Consider the following 22,561-nt stretch of genomic DNA (forward strand, 5'->3'; position numbering starts at 1 on the left):
TATTTAAAATTATATTAACACGTCTTGTTTGCACCTGGGTGTTTGTCGTTCCCTTATTCCCTGGAGGGTACTAGCTTTTAGCGTCTGTATGCTTGTGCGTCGAGGGGTCGCATTTTCACAAAGCTTTAGTTCTACGCAATTAGCATTGAAGTGTCTGGATGATATCGAATATATTAAATGCAATTCAAACTGATATCAAGTTTTATATATATATATATATATATATATATATGTGTGTGTGTGTGTGTGTGTGTGTGTGTGTGTGTGTGTGTGTGTGTGTGTGTGTGCGCGTGTGTGTGATAATCGTCTTTTACTCGGTTGTTGTGATACATTTTTGAAACATAGATTTAATGAATAAAACCGAGATAACTTATAAAGATTTTAATGAGAATATACTACTAGTTTCGGCTTATAACAGCCTTCCTCAGTATTCTTAAAGGAAAAGAAATACACCTAACTTGTGCAATAAATTTTACGAGGTGATTTTCTGCTCCATCAAACCATATTTATTCGGGTCATAATCTTCGTCTCCTCCGAAGATTTTTTTTTTTTAATTATGCCATCGTAAATTCACTTATTCATGTCTACACTTTAGAGGATCATGCCGTTCGCTATAGCGAACAACTTATAGGAAAAACATATCACAAATGTTAATTATTAATACTTCGTTTGTTTGTTAATCAGTTCCTTTCATTTCTCATTCTCACATGTCTTATGAATGATGGTTCACATATTTTCACCTTTGGAGACAGGGATTAAGTGTCTTCAGGGATTAAGAATTCAATTAAGCCTGAATTCTCCTAATAGTACATCAATCAGCAAATGATGACTGGGAAATTTCGAATAGTTCTACGTGGTAATAAATGCTGATTGAACTATGCTGCTGCTGATTAAAATGGTTGCCATATGAACGTGATTAGCTGTATTGCATTCATTTGGATGTTCCTCATTCAGTTTTCTTGTTATCAACAACAATTTTAACTCTAGCAGCTTGAAAAAATGATATTTGCATAATCAATTTCTCAACATTGCTTTATTTTTGTTCCAATATTTTTATCGACTTTTCGTCGTCAGTGTCACAACGGATGGCGAAATGTCATCAAGTCTTTCTTGTGCTGCCATCTGCTGTTTATTTGATGGAGTGACTAACGCGGGATGATTTAATCCTGAAGAGAGTAAAACTGAAAGTGCAAGTATTTTCGCCATCAGTGTCTTACAGACCATCCACTTGAAATGTCAAGAATCTCCAAGATCGAGTATATTTAATAATTTCATTCATTCACTTGATCAGTGATTCTTGGTTCTTTTGAGAAATGAATAGTTTAAGGAAAAGGAGAGTAGGCAAAACAAGCAGAACTAAAGAGAAAAACAAAGTAGTCCATGTATTGACATTGAACGAAACCGCACCATGTTTGAAAGCAGAGAACCGCTTTTATTTCATTTACACGATAGGAATGGAGCATCATAACATACCTCAAGGCAAGAATAATAATCAGCAGAATATTTTAAAGGAATTCTATGAAAAGTACGAATGGATTTAAATGATGCTATTCAAAATGGTTCCCAATATCTTTGGAGATATTTTACTTGTTCGCCTTAATGTTACAATCTTATTTTATTTTATTTTTTTTAATCAAGCCCTTATATAAATAACATCTATTTTTGCATTTCAAAATTTGAGGAAGGTTTATTGTACTGAATTTCTTATTCAATAGTAATCGTTTCCCATTCTAGTGATTTTAATAATTAAAAGTAGCCCTTCAACAACTCTCTAAAAGGCCAGATGCTTTCTCAAACTGAATGGACATAGTTTCACAATGCTGACACTTCAAAGGCATATCACCTTACAATATAGTCTGTTTTAATCGAGTAAGCATTGATTTGAGCAAATCACTTTCCTATAAGCATTGAGAAAAAGCATTATATCACGTAGTTTGCACGTTGTGCACTGCACAGGCATGCCTCGTTGGAAATGCTAAGAGTAACGGGATTACTTTCTTCTAACATATGGCAAATGAAAACGAAACTCACTAGATTGTTATCGTTTGAATGAACTCATCTCTCTCCAAATCCTAGTTCAGGAAAGCCTCTACAGCGAAGGTGAAGGACACATCAGTGAGAGCGGCGTTTCCACGGCTCATGAGCAGAATGCTGCATATCATCTGATTGGACAATGCAGTTTTGTTTGGATGAAAAATTGAGTTCTCAAGGGATGAAAGATTAGACATTTTTATTTTAAATATGAAATTATTCTTATTCTTATTATTATACACTAATGCCTGTGTAGCTCAGTGGATGTAGCGTTTGCACACCACGGCGCTTGGCCGCACGAAGAAAGACTTAGTTTCGAGTCTAGTCGGCTACTAGAGGAAATTTTTCTAAGCCTTTTTTCGACCGGTTCCTGAGTTAGTCGATCTCTGGCAGGCAAGCAGGTTTTTCCTCCCGGAAACTCAGGTTTTTCGTCCTGTAAACTCAAGAAAATCGACCGTAGAATCCACATTATTTCAAACATTAAATATCAGACATTAAATATATTGTGTTAGGGATAGGGACCACGAGATGGCGGCACATTTGAGCCGTCTCTCTTCACTGTGTACCGCTTAATTAGTGATAGCCTTGGGCCATCTATCTCTGATTGGTACCAGTGGAGATTGAACTGCCCATTCTGTCTCCAAAAGTTAGATAGGGCTAAATGGCCTCGTCTACTCCCCGTATACGGGAATAAAAAGGCATTAGCTGATTTTTTTTTATTTTTTTAATATCGAATAACAGCGCTACCATATTCTGAAATCTCCACAAAAATCACTATGCAGATTATGTTCGTATTAAAGAACTCGAATATTTTCATTGGATATATCAAATTGCTCTTTATAATTTGAAATAATATATTCATTTCTAGGGAGATTTTCTTGGAAGGGAGGATGGAGTGTTGACTTAAAACCGTTGCGTAAAACCTCCATTTTGTCTAAGCAATGGGTGTAGTTGTGTATACCACTCTAAGAGTGAAATAATTGCTGGCAGAGGGCACGCCGAAAGTGAAGGTGTGTAATATAGGAGTTAGGATGTCACCATCTGCTTCAATAAATTGGATAGATTATTTCCTTTTTTTTTATTATGAAGCATATCTCTTAATGATTAGTTCTGACGTTAGAAAATCTTGTCATGCCTTTGGGTCTATACGATGTTTTCAGCGATTCCTATTTATCTGAATATACTTATGTCTGTGGTTTTATATTGTAAAATAGCATGGGAAAGTCACAGCTCATCAAAGCCGTATCCATTATATATCATACTCAGATAAGTTTAACACGAACGTGTTCCTCAATACTAGACTAGAACAACATAAACTACATCGATGTATGCCTAAAGTATTATTTTGGTTGTAGCATCAGTTCCATAATTCTGGCATCATGACTACTGTTCCATGTTCAGATGTTGATTCGGGAAGATCTTAATTACTGTTCCTTTCAGTTTTTACTTTTAAGTCTGTCATTATTGATTATTTTGACATAAATACCTGACGATATATTAGATAAAAAATTTCGTAATTAACTACTATTGAAATCGAATAAAACAGAACACTAAAAAATAGATAGAAAATCAAGTTAGAGAGAAATTTACTAAAGGATTTTCATTTCTACGACTAACACATATAGTTAATAAATAAGTGCAGGCAAGAATGATTACAAACCTTGTTAGGAATACAAAAGAAATTATGAGATAAAATTAGCTGCACAGGGCAAAGAGAATCCAAAATATTTTTCTCTTTCTTGTGGGTAAGAGGAAAAGTTATTATGGAAAGATATCTTCAACCAATGCTACTGGAACGAGATTAACCCAACGCAAATAAATAATTCCATTCGGGAGTGGATATATTGCGAAGGTTTTCGTCAATTTGCACTAACTCAGTTCCTGTTGTGACACACATTCATGTGAGCTTTGGGAGACGACGTGCTGGAAATATAGGCGCATGCAATATTGCAAAACCTCAACTGGAATTCTGCAATTTGAGGTTTTGCACCTGATGGCTTATCACCGCATGTTTCAGTTGACTAGGCTGTGCAGTTAGCGTGTTAGATCTGGTACAGTTCCAGGAGAGTGGATGGAAGGTACTATACTGCCATTATTTAAAGCCAAATCAACACCAGAGACTGATAATTACAGATCTTTTAGTGAAGAGGTGATTAAAGGTTAAAAAAGTTAGTTAAAGCCCGAACTCAACAATTGTTATATCAGAATATGTTATGTTATAGTAGGCATTATGTCTGTGTACATTGGATAGATTTGGTGTAAGGTAAAATGGATAAGATGGTTGGAAGAGACAAATCAAAGAGCAATATATGGTGGTGTGTCACAAAAGCTCTAACTTTAATATTTCAGTGAATAACCCATCTCTGTTTAATTTCTCCATTAAAGATACTGAAGGTAATTTAATGAGTGATATTTAGTTTGTTGATAATATTATTTTGAGGATGACATAAGTATGTAAAACAAACATAGATCTTTCAAGATGACTTGAATAAGACGAAATCTTGTTAACATTACAGTGGCTGATCGATCAATGTGGAGTTGTGAACTTTCGGTTGAATAGGGTTCAGCCTGTACATTATATTAATGAAATTTCTTTTCTGAATATTGATCAGACTACAGTTATGTGGTTGGTGGTTGAGAGCACAAAGAATTTCAGAGACGCATATTACAAAAATTAGCAAAATAGCAGAGAAGATTATTTAGATGCTTACAAAGATGGTGACCAGTAAGAATAAAATAGTTCATTATCTTCTTTAGAAAAGTTTGAAATGCCCGCTATCTTGTGGTGAAATGTTTCAACATTGTCCCACATATCAAAATGAAATTAAAAAATCGCTGGACTTCGAAGCTGTGAGTAAAGTCAGCATATTTATCAAATCATCATTGTCAGAAACGAGCGAAAACTTAGTACAGGATTTTCTCACTTTACGAATTTTTTGAAATGGGAATTTATATTCTAAATTGAGCGCTGCGAAGGACGTAATGATCAGTCTGTTGCACTATTCACTTCTTCCAAGTCTCTTGCACTTTTAGAAATAAGTTGGATCATGTACAAAATCTTATGGGTATGGTGTCATCTCAAATGAAACTATACAATAGTGGTGGAGAAAAATTTGTATACCGATAGAGCATCATGAGAGTAATGAATGAGAAACTAAAGTGATTATAATTGGGATTAGAAATTAGGTAAATTAATGTCATAATTATAAGAGAATACTCTGTTGGGTTCATTTAATAAGACGAAATTAAATTTCGATGAACAAAAAGTCAATGAGAGATGTACAAGTCTTATTTTGAAGTCGAGAAACGAATGTGTGCATGATGACTAATTTGCTTTTTTAGAATTGAATTTCAGTTATATCCTCGGATTCACATTATCACATCCGAAAACGATTTTTTATAATTTTTAAAAAAGCTTATACATTAATATGAGTATTTGTTAAAAGCAATTATGTTATTAAAATATTATCACAACTTTAAAAAAACTGCATTTTATTAATTTTCAGAAAGTGAAACACCTCAATAAAAACTGCTTAGTAATTACAATTTGTAATTTACATTTCACACGTAAATTGTCTGCAAAGCAGATAAATACAATTCTCATTTCACACTAAATTAAGAAAGAGTGGAACATATAAAATTATAGTTAAAATTAAAATAAAATAAAAAACAAATAAGGAAAACAGTAAAACTAATTAACTGAAATTTTATTCATTCAAAGTCACTGAAAAAGCCCTCTTTGATATTTATGATGAAAAATCTGAAGTGTGCACATTGAAGTTGCGCATTGTCGTATACTAGCTGCTGCTGTTTCCCTGACTCTCATTATTTTCTTGTTCTTTCCTACTCTGACGGTTTTAAAACATATGAACTTCAAAGGATGAGGGCAGTATGGCTACACATCAAAAGGTTTTGGTGGAAACTTGTAAGGGTTGCTAGATATTAGCATCACAAAATTCTCTGGAGTTCTCACAGAAAAACAAAAAAAAATTACCCAGAATGATCTCAAATATTTGTCATTTTCCTAGTGCTTTGTACAAAAAAATTAATTAAGCTCATCACAAACTTCTTTGAAACAGCTTTTCGTTCTATTTTCATCGTCAAATGCGAAGTCATCGATTTAATTTAAACATGCGAGGATCGACCGAATACCATGAAAAAAATTGCAGGTAGTCGTTTAGGAAAGCAGTGTACCCATTCCTTCAAGAGAATTTTATTTCTAAATTAGTAGCAAAAATTAAACAAAAAAATATTGAGCCCTTCAAGTGACTGGAAAATCCCGGCTTGGTGTCTGCAGGTTCCCGATACCGTAACTTTCTTCAACGTATAGCACTATACAATATCTACATTAATTCAATTTTTGTGTGATATTAAAAATCCATTCGTTCGCACTGTTTTTATAAATTTACGATGAATTTTCCTTCAGTCCACGTAAGTAAACTCAACTATCACTTGGAATAATTATTTTCGAAAAAATAAATCTATTTACAACGAATACTTTTAAATAGTGCTTAAAAGTGTGACTTAGATAAATGAAATAATATAATTGTACATATTAAGGCAACATGATCACCCACCACTCATAAGCTGTGTTGAATTCTTCAGTGGGTCACCAGAAGTTCCTTTCGTGAAAATGTTTTCCCGCAAGTTGTACAAGTGAAAGAATTCTCATCAGTATGTATTCTTAGATGTCTTTTCAGACTCGAACTGTCAGAAAATCTCTTGTAAATTTAACATGAAAAAAGTTTCTCTCTGGTGTTAAAACTTTCATGTCATTTCAAATGAGACGAGTCGAGAAATTTTGTGCGAGATTTTGCACGTAAAGGAGTAATCTCTGCTTTGGTTAATGTGATCTTTAAGAGTCTTATTCAAAACATTATTTCCCACATTTTACATGAAATTAAATTTTCTTTAGTCAGATGGTAGCATTTTTGGTGCTGTTTAAGGGACTGTATAGGCAAAAAACGTAGAGCTACACACAGTACAAGTAAAAGTTTTCTCACCAGTATTCACTCGTAGTTCTTTCCAGACTCTTGTTACAAATTTTGAAGGGAAACGGTTTCTCTCTGGTGAGAACTCCTTCGTATCTTTCCAGGTTAAACGAGTTGAGGAATTTTTTTAGAAAAATTTTGCATGCAAAGGAGCAATCTGTGGTGTGCGTTTTTGTGTTTTTTATGTCGCCTAATTCAAAAATTGTTTGCAACATATTTTACAGGTAAAGCTTTTCATCAATCGGATGGTATCATTTTTGGTGCTTTTAGGAATTCTATAGCAGAAAACTTAGAGCTACACTCCGGAGTAGTAAAAGGATTATCACTGGTATGCATTCTTAGATGAGTTTTCAGAATCAAACTGTTTGAAAACTTTTTGTTGCAAATCTCGCAAAGAAAAGGTTTCTCACCACTGTGAACTCTTAGATGGCTTTTCAGATTCGAACTGTGTGAAAACTTCTTGTTGCAAATTTCACAAAGAAAAGGTTTCTCACCAGTATGCCTTCTTAGATGACTTTTCAGACTGGAACTATCAGAAAATGTCTTGTTGCAAATTCCACATGGGAATGGTTTCTCACCAGTATGCAATCTTAGATGACTTTTCAGATGGTAACTCTTTGAAAACTTCTTGTTGCAAATTTTGCATAGAAAAGGTTTCTCACCAGTATGCACACTTAGATGTCTTTTCAGATTTGAACTATAGGAAAATTTCTTGTTGCAAATTTTGCATGGAAAAGGTTTCTCACCAGTATGCAATCTTAGATGACTTTTCAGACTCGAACTATCTGAAAACATCTTATTGCAAATTTCGCATGAAAAAGGTTTCTCACCAGTATGCATTCTTAGATGACTTTTGAGACTCGAACTGTCTGAAAACATCTTGTAGCAAATTTGGCATAGAATAGGTTTCTCACCAGTATGCACTCTTAGATGACTTTTCAGATTGGAACTCTGTAAAAACTTCTTGTTGCAAATTTCGCACGGAAAAGGTTCCTCGCCAGTATGGAGTCTTAGATGACTTTTCAGACTGGAATTCTGTGAAAACGTTTTGTTGCAAATTTTGCATGGAAAAGGTTTCTCACCAGTATGGACTCTTAGATGACTTTTCAGATTGGAACTCTGTGAAAACTTCTTGTTGCAAATTTCGCATAAAAAGGGTTTCTCACCAGTATGCACTCTTAGATGACTTTTCAGACTCGAAGGGTCTGAAAATTTCTTGTTGCAAATTTCGCATGAAAAAGGTTTCTCGCCAGTATGCACTCTTAGATGACTTTTCAGACTCGAATTGCCTGAAAACGTCTTGCTGCAAATTTCGCATAGAAAAGGTTTTTCACGAGTATGCACTCTTAAATGACTTTTCAGATCGCAACTCTGTGAAAACTTGTCGTTGCAAATTTCGCATGAAAAAGGTTTCTCACCAGTATGTAATCTTAGATGAGTTTTCAGACTCGAGTTGCACGAAAACATCTTGTTACAAATTTTACAAAGAAAAGGTTTCTCATGTGTATGCACTCTTAGATGTCTTTTCAGATTTGAACTGTCGGAAAATTTCATGTTGCAAATTTCGCATGGAAAAGGTTTCTCACCAGTATGCAATCTTAGATGAGTTTTCAGACTCGAAATGACTGAAAACCTCTTGTTGCAAATTTCGCATAGAAAAGGCTTAACACCAGTATGTATACTTAGAGAATTTTTCAGACTCATGTTGCAAATTTGTTATGGAAATGGTTTCTCTCTGATGTGAACACTTTTGTGACTTTTCATATGAGACGATATATAGAATTTCTTCTAACGGGTTTCAATTGTAAAGGAAAAATCTTTAGTTTGCAACTTGATGTGGTTTTTATGATTGAGAATGTTTGCCACGTGTTTTGCAAGAAAAAACTTTTCTTCACTGAGTACATGAAGATCTTGATGCCTTTTATGGGCCCATAGAGATGAAAACGTAGAGGTAGACATAATAGTTAAAAGGTTTTTCTTCAGTGTGAGATCTGAGATGCTTTATAAAGCTTTGTCTACAGCCATATGATTTCCTGCAAATTTCATACACAAACAGCTTATCTTTCCTGTGAACCCTTCCGATGTGAAATAACAGCTTTAGTTCATCATAAAAGGCTGTCACATATTTACTGGTGAAAGGTTTCTCCTGTAAGGGCACATAAAACTATTTGGCATTTTATTTCTGAGAGTCTTGTGGCATATTTGGGATTGAAAAGGCCTCTCATTCGTGTGAAAAACATGTGTTTAAAGAAATGACATTGAGGAAAATGATTTGCACATTGATTTGTGGTCGGTTGAGTTTGTGTTCTTCATGCCAGGTAATTTAATTGGCAAAGTTTATAGTGTTCACAATTTCTCAAATGCACCTCGAAAGAACTAAAATAGCATCCCTTTTTTTTTACATTAAGAAAAATGAAAAAATGTTTCACATTATTATCCAGGTCTTTGAACACAGAATTGTAAGCGATGTTTTCTTGAATTTTTCGGACATGAAACGGTGTTCCGATGCATGAAACACAAGTTTGTGTATCCTCAAATAACATTGGCTGGAAAACTGTCTGTCGTGTTTCACATATCAAGAGATTTCTTTGCAATTCACTGTAGCCTTGTGCCTCTTCAGGTATGTAAATGAGGAAAGGTCTTTCTGTAATTTTCATATGAAATAGGTTCCCGACTGAGTGGGTTTTCAGATCCTCTGGAAGATTTACTGAATCAAACAAATTCTTCAAACACCTCACACATAAGGAATATTTTCCTCGTCTTCTGCCACATGCATTTTCTGGTGCCCTTTTAGGCTGTCATGAGGATGAAAGTTTTTCCCACATTTTTAGCAAGACCGTTTACCTCTAGTCTATTATTGTTCGATTGCTGAACTTTGTCTAATGTGTTTTAAGTTGATCTGATCGCTTAAAGGATTTGTGGAATACTTTGCACATAATTTTTTTTTTATCTGACTAATTTTGTGCATTTCCTTATGTCGGTTCATACTGTGATATACAAACTGCTTCTTGGATGATGCACAAACGAAATACTTTTCCCGATTTTCTTCTCAGGTAAGATATTTCAACAGAAAATGCGACTGAGCCGATTTTGTAGGAGGAGATTTACTCATTGTTTTTTCAATTTGAGTTGTCAATTCCATTCTCATTTGATGCTTTTCCATTACACTAATAGATGATCAAACTCTTCATAAATATTTGATTTTTATTTCGCAAATCCAGCATGAAATGTTTACTACAACTTAATAGTCTTCATACAATGTGGCTTATCAGCTTAGTTTTAATGCATTAGTAGAGAAAATGTCTCATGGCACTAACCCTATTCACAATCTGTAAAGAGAAATTATGTAATTAATGATAAATTCTACTTTTTAACTAATATCTAATCGAAATTAATGCATGAGTTTTACTCTAGAAATTTAATATTTTTAATGAATAGTCAAAACAAAGTAACTGTAAAATTTTCAATGGAAAATAACATTATCGCTTTTAAAATGATGATTGTGTTAACAAACCTGATTTCGTTTGTCACACGTGCATCACAAAATAATAAGCTAATCAGAGAGCCATGGCGCCGTATTATATTCTTTAGTTGAACGTGTCCTCAGGAATAACTCTGAGGATGAAGTTAGATATGAAGGTATTTCTTGCACACATGGAAACTGAAATAACAGTTAAAGTTTAAAAATGGTTTTTCAATTGGAGAGCGAATTTCGTAAAATTACCATTTTATTCAGTTGGTTGTGTCAATTATTATTAGACGAACAACTGTGATTTACAGCTGTAGGTAGCATGAACGCCCATTCTTCGGTTGATATTATTCTCTGTTCTTATTTCTTAGGATTTCCTTCTATACATCATTCTAAGGGATAATTCCTGTGGAAATGCAGAGATTCCTCCACCAGATCACCCTATTTTTGGAATTCCTCTTCCGACTAAAGTAAACACTTCCCCTAATAAGGTGTATTTTGGCTGCCTTCTTCTTTTCTCAGGTTTATCTCCTTCCAACATGTCTATAATCCCTTCATTGTCTCCTCATGTATGACACAAAATGACTGTATTCAATACAAGACTGTTTTATTTCTTGCAAAATTTATTCGTTTTTCTTTCTCCATGTCTTTACTAATCTTGCTTCTATTAAATGGTTTTTCATTCATACTTATTTTGCCATAGTAATTCTTCTTCGTATTTTCAGCGTACATCTTCGGTCATCTTGGATATTTCCTCCATGATATGAGTGATGTTACTTTCTCATTATTTTGCCTGTAATCACAATTATTTTATATTCCTTTTTATTTATTTATTTTTGACACTGTAACCATTATTTTAGTTTTTGTATTATTTTGTAGAGTTAATGATCAGATGAAACCACATCCACTCTAACGACTATTTTAAATCCTGTTGATTCTCAGCTAATCTAGCTAAAATTTTCCTAGAAATGGAATAATTATTAACACTAATCCATCAAGGAGAAATCTGGGAAGATGAAATCCTGCAGATGCAATACAACAATTCTTACAATTTCAGCAGGTGTTTCATCTGTTGCACATCAGTGTTCCAGATAGGAAATTCATTGATCTTTCATTAAAATTCCTTCATGCGGTTCTCTGGTGCATGATTTCTTGTTCGGTAAGTTCACTATTCATGTTTTCTTCATGGTATAAGTCTTCAAGATATTCTTTCTTTCTCTCTTTTACCAATAACTTTCCTCATTTTTTTTTTTTTCGGGACGAACTGGAGGAATGAGCAGCAATTATTCAATATTCCTTATCAGCACTTCATCACATTTTATTTATATTTTTTATCCAATTCTCCTTTGCTGTTTTCTTGAAGCTTTCTTTAATTTTGCTTCGTGATCTTCGATAGTGTTCCTTGCTTATCACAATTTTCTTTTGCGTTGCCCTTTTCTCATTCCTCTATTAACTGAAGTAACTTATTTGTAGTAATAAAAGGGATTTGCAGTGGTTTGAAAATTTTAACACTTTTTGTGCTGATCTTTTATTTATTTCTATAGGTTTTGAATAACCTGCAAGAGAAAACTAAATAAAATTTATTACTTCATCACATTTCGTTCAATATGTCAAAATCTTCGTTCAGGGAGAAAACAGAAAAACTGATAAAAACATTTAAATTCTAAATACAAGAATGATTCATACAGCATGCATGAATCATTATATTATTCATGTGTAATAATACATTCATTTATTAGACATAATTACATGAAACATTAAAAATTACAACCAATAAACAGAAATCACTTCTCACAACTTACAAACAGGCATACAGTCTTTCCAATTAAGATCAGAATGGTGGCACAGAGCTTCACTTGATTAAAAAAAAAAAAATACAATCAAATTTCAGGGTGCTTAAGGGTCAAAGCTGTATAACCGAGAGGAGACCTCCACATAGCCTTCAAAGGAATGCGGAAAACCGACCAGGGCTTCTGACCTAATGTCAAATCCTCACCTTCTCCTGGTGCACCCTGTTGCCTGTTGGGTATCAACTTCTATACTGAACGAACGAGGATGGGCTGGCAATTTTGGATTTAGCCGACCAAATTGCTTTCTTATTGCTAAAATCAAAATAAAAAATTATGGTACAATATGACAAAATTTCATGCCGGATGGGGTGTAGCCCGGTTAAACAAGGCCCCCGTTGTTTTCACCAGGGAACCAACGAAAAGTCAGCTACCGGAACAAATCTAAAAACACACCAAAACTCAACATCACCAGAGTTAAAGATTGGTACTATCAACATAAGAAGCCTGAATGGCAAAGAAATGGAGCTAGCTGAGGAATTAGATAAGTACCAGATCGATATAATAGGGGTGAGTGAAACAAAAAAGACCAAAACTGGTGAGATCTTTCTGAGCAATAAATACAAAATGTCATATTCGGGCAATGACAATCAAGGAAAAGAAGAGGTAGCCATAGTATTCAACACAAAACACGAGGCTAATCTTCTTGAATGGCAGGCAAGGTCAAGTAGTGTTTAGGCAAATATCAGAATGGGGAACTGGACAATGAGACTTATTTGTGCCTATGGTCCCACAGAAGGTTCTACTAAGGTAGAAGTGGAGGAATTTTTTGAGGCTTTAGAAAAAGCAACAGACACTATGAAAAATTGGTCCTTGTTGGGGATCTAAATAGTAGAGTAGGAATGACTGTCAGACATACAAAAATATTTTGGGAAAATTTGGAGAAAAGAGCAAAGCCAATAATAATGGCAAATATCTGATGGATTTCTGCTCAGCACGTGGACTGGTTATTAAAAACACCATGTTCCAACATAAAAATGTGCACAAATTCACATTAGGGAAGAGGCTGGGAATAAGAAAAGTCTCATTGACTATGTTATTGTTGATAGTGATGTTTTCTCCCTGGTGCAGGACACCAGAGTGTACAGAGGATTTGAAATTGGAGGCCATCACTATTTATTTAGTCTTCAGCAGGATAAAATTGAAGTTCATATGGAAACGAATAACACGTAAGAAAGTTTTAAAGCAAATAAAAGTTGAGCAGCTCTCAGATGTGAACTGTAGACTAAAATACACAAAGATTATTGAAGAAAAAATGAAAGAGTTTGATAACAGGAATCAAACCTTGGAGATTCAGTGGCGAGCCTTGAAGAAAGCCCTGATTGATTCAGCTAGAGAGGCATGTGGTGAATTTGTCTGCAAGGAAGAAAGTTCCTGACAAATAAATCACCTTGTGCTCTTAGAGAATACAGAGACAAACGCAAGAATGCTAAACAGTGTGTAAAACTAGCTAAACAAAAGTCATGGGAGGACTTTGGCAAGAATATAGAAAATAAACATCAAGAAGGTGATAAAATATTCTAGAGGTTGTTGAAGAAGCTTAGGAATAGAGGAAAGAGTGCTGTAAAAGGAGTTAGAGATGACAAAGGCGACATCAAAACAGGAGAAAAAGATATCCTTGAAGTATGGAGTAATTACTTTGAAAAACTGCAAAATGAAACAAGCAGTGATGACAGCACAGTGGTAAAAAACACTGACCAGGCATGCAGTCAGGAATACATATCCATACTTGAAGTAGAAAAACCCATCAAAGGCTTGAAATGTGGAAAGGCAGCAGGAGTAGATGATATTCGACCAGAAATGCTATGTATGTATGATAGTATAAAAGTCTTACAGTGGCTGCACTCCATAGTTCAGAAAGCCTGGACAGAGGGACGAATTCCCGATGATTGGAGAAGAGCTCTCATAGTACCCATATGTAAAAAGGGAAATGAAACTGAATGTGAGAATTACAGAGGTATTTCCCTACTGAGTGTTCCTGGCAAGATCTATGCAAGTATACTTGAGAAACGGTTATGAAAATTGTGGAAGAAAAGCTGGATTCAGGCCAACTAGAGGCTGTCAGGATCAGATCTTCATTTTATGACAAATAGTCGAGAAAGCATGGGAATATAACAAAAATCTGTATTTAAGTTTTGTCGATTTGGAAAAGGCATATAACCAGGTGCCAAGAGAGAAGCTATTCAATACGCTGCAGTTATATGGTGTCAATGAGGCATTATATCAAGCAATACTTAGTCTTTATTTGAGGTGTAAGTCAGCAGTTAGAACTGAAGGAAGTACAGGAAGATGGTTTAATGTTAAATCTGGTGTGGGACAAGGATGTAAATTATCACCTCTGTTATTCATTATCTATATGGATCACATTATGAAGGAAAGTGGTATTAAACATGATAATCAAAATCGGAGATGTTAATGTCAGCTCTTTGCTTTATGCGTATGATGTTATACTTCTAAATAAATCTGCTACAAATATGAAAGATTCTCTGACTAAATTGAATAACTGATGTAAAAGATATGATATGACGGTCAGCAATACAATGACAATGAAAATAGGCACAATCATTGAAAATATCAAATGTGTTGTGAATGGAGAACCTGTGGAACAAGCAAAACATTTCAGCTACTTAGGCACGATTTTTAGTGAAGATGGTAAATTAAATATAGAAATAGACAACAGAATCAGCAAAGCTGGTATGGTCGGAAGTCAACTGAATAAATTCATATGGAATAAGAGAGAAATTAGTCGGAACACTAAATTAGCTGTATACAAGACAGTGTTCAAACCAGTTTTAACTTATGGATCTGAGAGCTGGGTCAGAAGTAAAACACTTGACCAAAGACTAGAGACTGCAGATATGAGAGTCCCTGAGAAAGATTACAGGCATAAACAGATGGCATCAAATGCAATATCAAATTAAAAATGAGGATATTAGGAAAGAACTTGACTTTGTCAGCATCCAGGAATGCGTTAGCAGAGCTAATCTCAGGTGGTATGGTCACTTAAACAGAATGGGCAAAGAAAGATTAGCAAAACAAGTGTTCACTGCCAGGTTTGCAGCAAAACGACCCAGAGGAAGACCAAGATATAGGTGGATGGATATGGTACAAAGGGCCTTAGACAATAGAAATATAAGATCTCATATTGTTGGAGGACAAGTAACAGACTGATTTGGAGGAAAATTGTAGATAGGAAGTTAGTAATGATGTAATTTTTTTCATGCAGTAGTATCATATCCTGTACACCCCTTGAGGGTACATTACAGGAATTTCACGATGATTACAATCAAATTTCATCCTACGGTAGTGTAGCATCTTTTTACAGTTCAAGTGAACTCTGTATCTAGCGTTGATTGCATGAGAAGGCCTGAATCTTCAAAATCCAAACATCTTATAGAAGCATGATGGTCTTCGATTCTATTAGTATCAAAACCCCCAATCTGGCCATAGCAGGAAATATGACAAGAACAGGAAATGTATAGTGTCTTCGTTTCGGTATTTCAAAAAGCGTATTGCAAACTATAAGGTCATATTATTTATAAAAATGTAGAAGTCGTTCTCCTCTTCCAAATCCTTCTTTTATTTCACATTCAGTGTCCTCTCCAGCTACTGCATTAATGCCATAACAACCAACAATTGCATTACATTCTGTGAAATGGTCAAGTATTCTGAGATTCGAAGTTCTAATATGAATCATTGCACTATGACGGAAAAGTATATCTGTAAAAAGAGTTTCGTTAGAAACCTTTATATATTATGGGAAATGAAATGCTTTGGGGCGAATCGTAGTTTATGTTTACTAGATTACAAAAATTTAATAAGTGGTGAAAATGTGAAAAGAACAAAGGACTATAGATAAAAGATATATAAAGCACGATGGTATTCAACTGAAGTCTTCAAACTTTTACCATCTAAAGATATTACAGGATTCAAATTAAATTATAAAGATATACAGGAAGTGCATAATTTCGAACTAATCAAGGATTGCTGTTAGTTGGACTTCTCATGAAATATTATTTCTGCAAAATAGTAGTTGTGTCTTTCACAGAATCAACTTCCAAAAAGTATTGTACCAGAAGATACCTCGAACAGATAAGATTGAAGGTGGACACCAAATGAGTATTTAGAAAGTCAACTGATTAGTAATCGCTTTCTTTACTTAGGCACAGCACTTTTATTATCAACTGTTTTATTATTTATTCGTATGAGAAAAAAAATAAAATAAAGTTTTTGTATTGTGAAGGATCGAAAAAAACGAACAGGCACATTTTACATGAGATTTATATTAATCCTGTGATATTTATATTTTGTCTCTGCATATGCAAACCAGAATGTTATTATCAAAGATTAAAATATTCTTAAGATTAATGCCGTTAGCTGTATGATATTATATGATTTTCACTTGTAGATAATAAAATAATTGCGAATTCGAAAGTTGTATGCTCACCGCATATTTCAGAGTATGCAACAAATGTCACCATTTCAAGAGTTATATAATCATTGCAGAACTCCATGAATTCCAATTATTAACGTAATAGTGAATTTCAAATATTAGTGGATTAAGAGAAACGTTTAGCGAATTAAGCTATCCAACTCTTAAAGAGGAATTTATACAGTATAGTACTAGTTTTCACCCATTTCTGACAGTAGTGATTTGATAAACCCTCAGACTTTACTCATTGTTTCGAAGACCTGCGATTTTTCATTCTCGTTTTGATATATGGAATAATGCTGAAACATTTCACCAGATGCAGGCGTTTCAAACTTTTCTAAACATGAATAACGACTAATTTATCCCTATTAATCAACACATTTCATAGCATCCAAATAATTATCTTTACTATTTTGCTAATGTTAGTTACAGGCCTCTCTGAAATTCTTTTTCCTCTCAGCCACCAACTATATATCTGTAGTGTGATCAATATTCAGAATTGAAATTCAATTAATATAATATACAGGTTGAACCCATTTCAACCGAAAGTTCACAAATCCACATTGAAGAGCAGTCATCGTAATGTTTACACGATTTCAGCTTATTCAAGTCATTTTGAAAGATCTCAATGTTTTAATTACTCTTGTCATCTTCAAATTAGCATTATCAGCAAACAAATTAATATCACTCATTAAATCGCCTTCAGTATTGTTAATGGAGTAATTAAACAGGAATGGACTGATCACTGAAATATGAATGATAGAGCTTGGCGACCAACCATCCACTGGTCACCAACTTAATCTTTGACTGCACACCCCCACCATACATTACTCTTTGATTTCTCTCTGACAACCATCTTCCTATCCATTTCAACAAACACCCAAGCCATTCCTTGTACCCAGACATAGTGCCCACTATAACATACCATATTCTGATATCACCATTTTTGAATTCGGTCTTTAACTTTTCAAAACATAAATCATCTCTTCACTAAAAGGTCTAATTTTCAACATCTGGTATAGATTTGCATTTAAATAATAGTAATACCTTCTTTCCTTCAACCCTACCAGATCTAACACGTAAATTGCACATCATAGTCAAAGGAAACATGAGGTGATAAGCCATCAGGTACAAAATTTCAATGGCAGAATTCCAGTTGATATTTTGCAATATTGCATGAGCCTCCAGTTCCTCTATTTCCAGCCTGTCATTCCTCAAAGCTCACAAATGTGTCACATCAGGAACTGAATTAGCTGCAACCTGACAAAAAAACCTTTGCAAAATATCCACTTCGGAATGGAATTATTTCTTAGGTTTGGTTACCCTCATACCAGCAGCATTTCTTAATGATCTTTTGATAATAGCTTTTCCTCTTACCCACAAGAGAGACTGAAATATTTGGTATTCCCTTTGCCTTATGCAGCTAATTGTACCTCATAATTTCTTTTATATTATAATAAATTTAGCTTAATCCTTTATCCAAGTGTGAGCAAATAAAGTTTGTGCCTGAAAGTATCTTCAGGATTGGGGTAAGGTGTACAACACCAAGGCAACTCCTTGCAAAGGTGGGGAAAGCTTACATCACTCCTATCTCAGTATCTCCCATAATGCAAAACATATCTCCTTTTGGATATGTATAGTTATGCATTAAGGGAAGGGCCACTACCCAGACTAGTTTCGACATTTAATGAGTGGGAACGAGGCCCAAGTGGAGATACCAGGCAGAAGTATTAGCAAGGTCATCCCTACTATAGGAGTTGCCAAATGGTGTGCCACCCTTTTATTAAATTACGCTGGATTTAGAGAAAGATGTTGAAAGTTTATTTTTCACTTGGTTAGACTATAATAAATTTAGTTTAATTCTTTATCCACGTGTGAGCAAACAAAGTTTGCACCTGAAAGTATCTTCAGGACTTGGGTAAGGTGGTACAACACCACGGCAACTCCTTGCAAAGGTGGGGCAAGCTTACATCACTCCTAGTGCATAAAACAAAAGAAACATAAAAATATTTGGAATTCCCTTTGCCCTGCATAGCTAATTGTACCTCATTATTTCTTTTGTATTCCTAACCACTGTGGTAATCATTCTTGCCTGTACTTCTTTATCAACTATATGTATTAGCCAAAGAATTTAAAATTAACAGCCTTAATAAATGTCTAATATTCCATGCACCTAAAATTATTTTAAACATCGTTAACAAACATATTGAAAGAGCCATAAACAGTGAATTGAATGAACAACAGAAAGGCTTCAGAAGAGGAATGGGAACTGCTATTCTTGTTGATATTTAAAAAAAAAAATAAGACTCCATATAATATTAAAGGGAACAGGTCATATATCCTCATAAAGTAATCGGAATCATTTTAAATAGCATCATTTGAAACCATTCGTACTTTCCACGGTATTTCTTTAAAATATTCTGCTGATTCTCATTCTTGCCTTGTGTTATGTTATGATGCTCCATTCCTGTCGTGGAAATGAAATAAAAAGTTTCTCTACTTTCGGACATTTTGCGGATTTGTTCAATGCCAATACATATGCCACTTTGTATTTCTCTTAAGTTCTGCTTGTTCAGGTTTATTCTACTTTTCCTTACTATTCATTTCACAAAAGAATCAAGAATCACTGACCAAGTAAATGAATGAAATGATTATATGTCCTCGACTTTGGGAATTCTTGATATTTCAAGTGGATGTCTGGAAGACACTCATGGTGAAAAAAGCCACACTTCCACCTTTACTCTCTTCATTATAAAATCGGCCAGTGCTAGTCACTCCATGAAATAAAAAGCAGATGGCAGCAAGAGAAAGTCTTGATTACATTTCACCATCCGTTGCGATAGTGACAACGAAAATTTATTAAAAATAATGGAACAAAAATGAAGCAATGTTGAGAAATTGTTTATGCAAATATTTCCTTTGTATGAAGTTCTTGTTCATAATAAATTTTAAACCATTTCAATTATCTGCATTTTGAGCTGCTGGTGTTACAGTTGTTGATAAGAAATCTGAAGGAGGAATATTCAAATGAATGCAATACAGCTAATCATGTCCATATGGCATACGCTTCAATCAGCATTAGCATAGTTCTGTTAGCATTTATTATACAATATATACAACTATTCGAAACTTTCTAGCCCTCATCTGCTGATTGATGTAATATTCATGGAACTCAATCGCAATATTAAAGCTGACATCTTTCAAAGCTTCAGACTTTGGTGAAAGAGAGAAAATTCTTCATAAATTGCTCAAAAATACCTGTCCCCAATCCATTAGCCATCTTAAATGGAAACGTACAAAATATTCGGTTCAACAATATCAGATGGTACTGATTGGTGAATTCCCAATCTTTTCTCATGGTTTGGAATTCAGATCTTTGTTATCGTATTTTCAGATGTCGCATTACACTGGAATCTTTCATTAGATTAGTGGCAGTTCTACGGGGAAAGGAAAAGAGGAACAAGGTCGAATCTTGCAGAGAACATCGGTTTGAACCCGAAACTTTGGGACATGAATTTCATTTGCCAATACAAGATCTCTGCAGAGCAAACTGGGGAGTGTGATGTCGCTTCAAAAATTTCCATCTCTGCTATCTTGAACACTGTTTCTCGGTTACAAAATCAATCAAAACTCAACAGAATAATAATATTAATAAACAAACAGGAAAAGATAATTAGGTAATGCAAGGTAAGAAATTACTACCAGCTTACAAAAACTTTTCACGTAGCGGGGACAAGATAATAAAAAGTGTGAATACTTCAAAATCGTGCAATCATAAACTGGAAGGAGGAAATAGCAAGGTAGAATAAATCAACAGCATTTCTCGAATTTTTGAGATAACTCTGTTTCATGCAGTTAGTGATGTGGTATTGCTGTGTAAGGGGTCATAAATACGGTAACCATGTTATATAATGAGAGGGTAGACGATATACCACCTTTCAGACGGTTACAGGAAACATACGAGATTAAAGGAACTGTGTCCACCCTTCAGACAGAAGGCAATAAAATACGTGAAAATCAACTTGGACTATTATGAGTAAAAAAAAAAATTCAATGGAAGAAATCAAAAGATAGTGGTGAATATTTGATTAAGACAGCAAAAACTCACTATAAAAGAGGAGTCGGTGTGAATTGGATGAACAGAGAAAATACCCAAAACAATAACACCACGTAGTGATATTTGGCAGTCACCTGATTATTTCTACATAAGGATTCTGCTGGGTTTGAAGAGGATACACCACGGAATAGTTGTACGCAAATTAGAACAAATGGGTTGAATATTAAATTGGTGACATGGTAAGGGAATAGTTCATGGACAGATACCAAAAAGTAGTGTATGGAGAAGCAGATGACCAGTGGTGTGTCTCAAGGCTCTGTACTCTAATCATTATTGTTTAATTTGTACATAAATGACATAGGAAATGTCTTGAAGATATTCAGTTGCTTGCTGATGATGCAAAGTTGGGTAGTGGAATAATTAACCAAACTGATGTAGAGAGCATGAAAGGATGATTTAAAGAACCTGGCAAATGGACAAATGATAATGGATGTCTGTTCAATGTGGAAGTGTAAAGTTATGCATTTTGGGATTAAAAAATTAGAAGCAGTGTAATTGATGTAACTGCTCCGAAGGATTGACTAGGCTAGGAACTTGAGGGTGTTGGTAAACAGGGAGTTGAAGTTCAGAGGTCATTGTAAACCAAGGAAATAGTGTGAATTCTATGGTCAGTTTTCTTTCCAGAATTTCCTGGAAGGAAAAAAAAATCTTACTTGCCTGTGCTGAAGGTAAACCATTTGGAGAACCACCTTAAAAAAAGGCTAGAAAACCCTACTCAGCTTTTAGAATCATCCAGTGCATTCATTGCCAGCTGTCGCACGGGTGTAATTTACGTTGTGCGCCACTTGCTTTTTTTTTTTTTTTTAATGCACTTAATATTTTGCAGCTAAAATATCCAAACATACATTTTTATGTAAAATTGTGTACTTTGAAAAAATACATATATTATCCTCCCACCCGGCCAGAATTCTATATCCATCCACAAAATTAGACATGATGCATACTGTCATTGAAAGAACATAGATAAATTTGGCCATCATATTTATTTCAATGTGCAATAAGCCTTGATACTGAAGAGAAAACTTAACCAGATTATCTCGTGATCATAGCTGTCTCAGTTGCCTATAACAAGAAATGCAGTTCCTTGTTCTATGCTTTGTAATTGGACTATTAGTTATATTGGATAGTCTAGAAATAGAGAAATTATTTAATTTTTGTTTTTGTCTCTTATTGTAAAATTTTTAATGCCAGAACAAAATCAGAGATCATTGCATACTTACTTCACTTAAATACTGCATCACCTTGGAGAATCACTGATATTTTAAATTATTTCTTCTAATTTTGCCTAATCACTTAGTCGGCAATACATTTTATTTGTTATTCCAGATTTCGTTAATTTTATTTTTGTTCAAAATCAAATTTTTTAGAATACTTCACAGATGGACTGGCTTTGACAACTTTGTGCTTTAGTTGAATATGAAAATATGAATAATATGAAAATCTTTAATCATATCAAATGTAAAGTGTGATACTTTGAAAAGCATGAAATGCGAAATTAGAAGAAAGTAGACATTTATAATTCATGTATTATGAGTAGTTTTGGCAGCAGTTGGGAAAGGGGGGGGGAATACTTCCAAACAAACAAACAAAAAAATTAATCAATTCCGTATAGGACATGTCTCTGATAATTTCATCATATGTATAATTATGTACTCTGCTTCCATCGAAGAAAGG

The 22,561-nt window shown here is 34.3% G+C and overlaps 1 protein-coding gene across 1 annotated transcript; it reads right to left on the bottom strand.

The window, feature by feature from the left end:
• Nucleotides 1-5,604: 5,604 nt before the first annotated feature.
• Nucleotides 5,605-9,937, bottom strand: LOC150093507 (uncharacterized). The gene has a single exon (XM_090413584.1). The coding sequence runs from the start codon at nt 8,724-8,726 to the stop codon at nt 7,260-7,262; it is 1,467 nt and encodes a 488-aa protein (XP_090269710.1). The 5' UTR covers nt 8,727-9,937; the 3' UTR covers nt 5,605-7,259.
• Nucleotides 9,938-22,561: the final 12,624 nt, after the last annotated feature.

The sequence above is a fragment of the Typopeltis vanoorti genome, chromosome 24, assembly GCF_054136105.1.
Source record: "Typopeltis vanoorti isolate ZY-2024b chromosome 24, IOZ_Tvanoo_1.0, whole genome shotgun sequence".
Classification (NCBI taxonomy): domain Eukaryota; kingdom Metazoa; phylum Arthropoda; class Arachnida; order Uropygi; family Thelyphonidae; genus Typopeltis; species Typopeltis vanoorti.

Coding starts and splice junctions, on each gene's coding strand:
- LOC150093507 (XM_090413584.1), bottom strand. CDS start 8,726: ATGAGTCTGAAAAATTCTCTAAGTATACATACTGGTGTTAAGCCTTTT.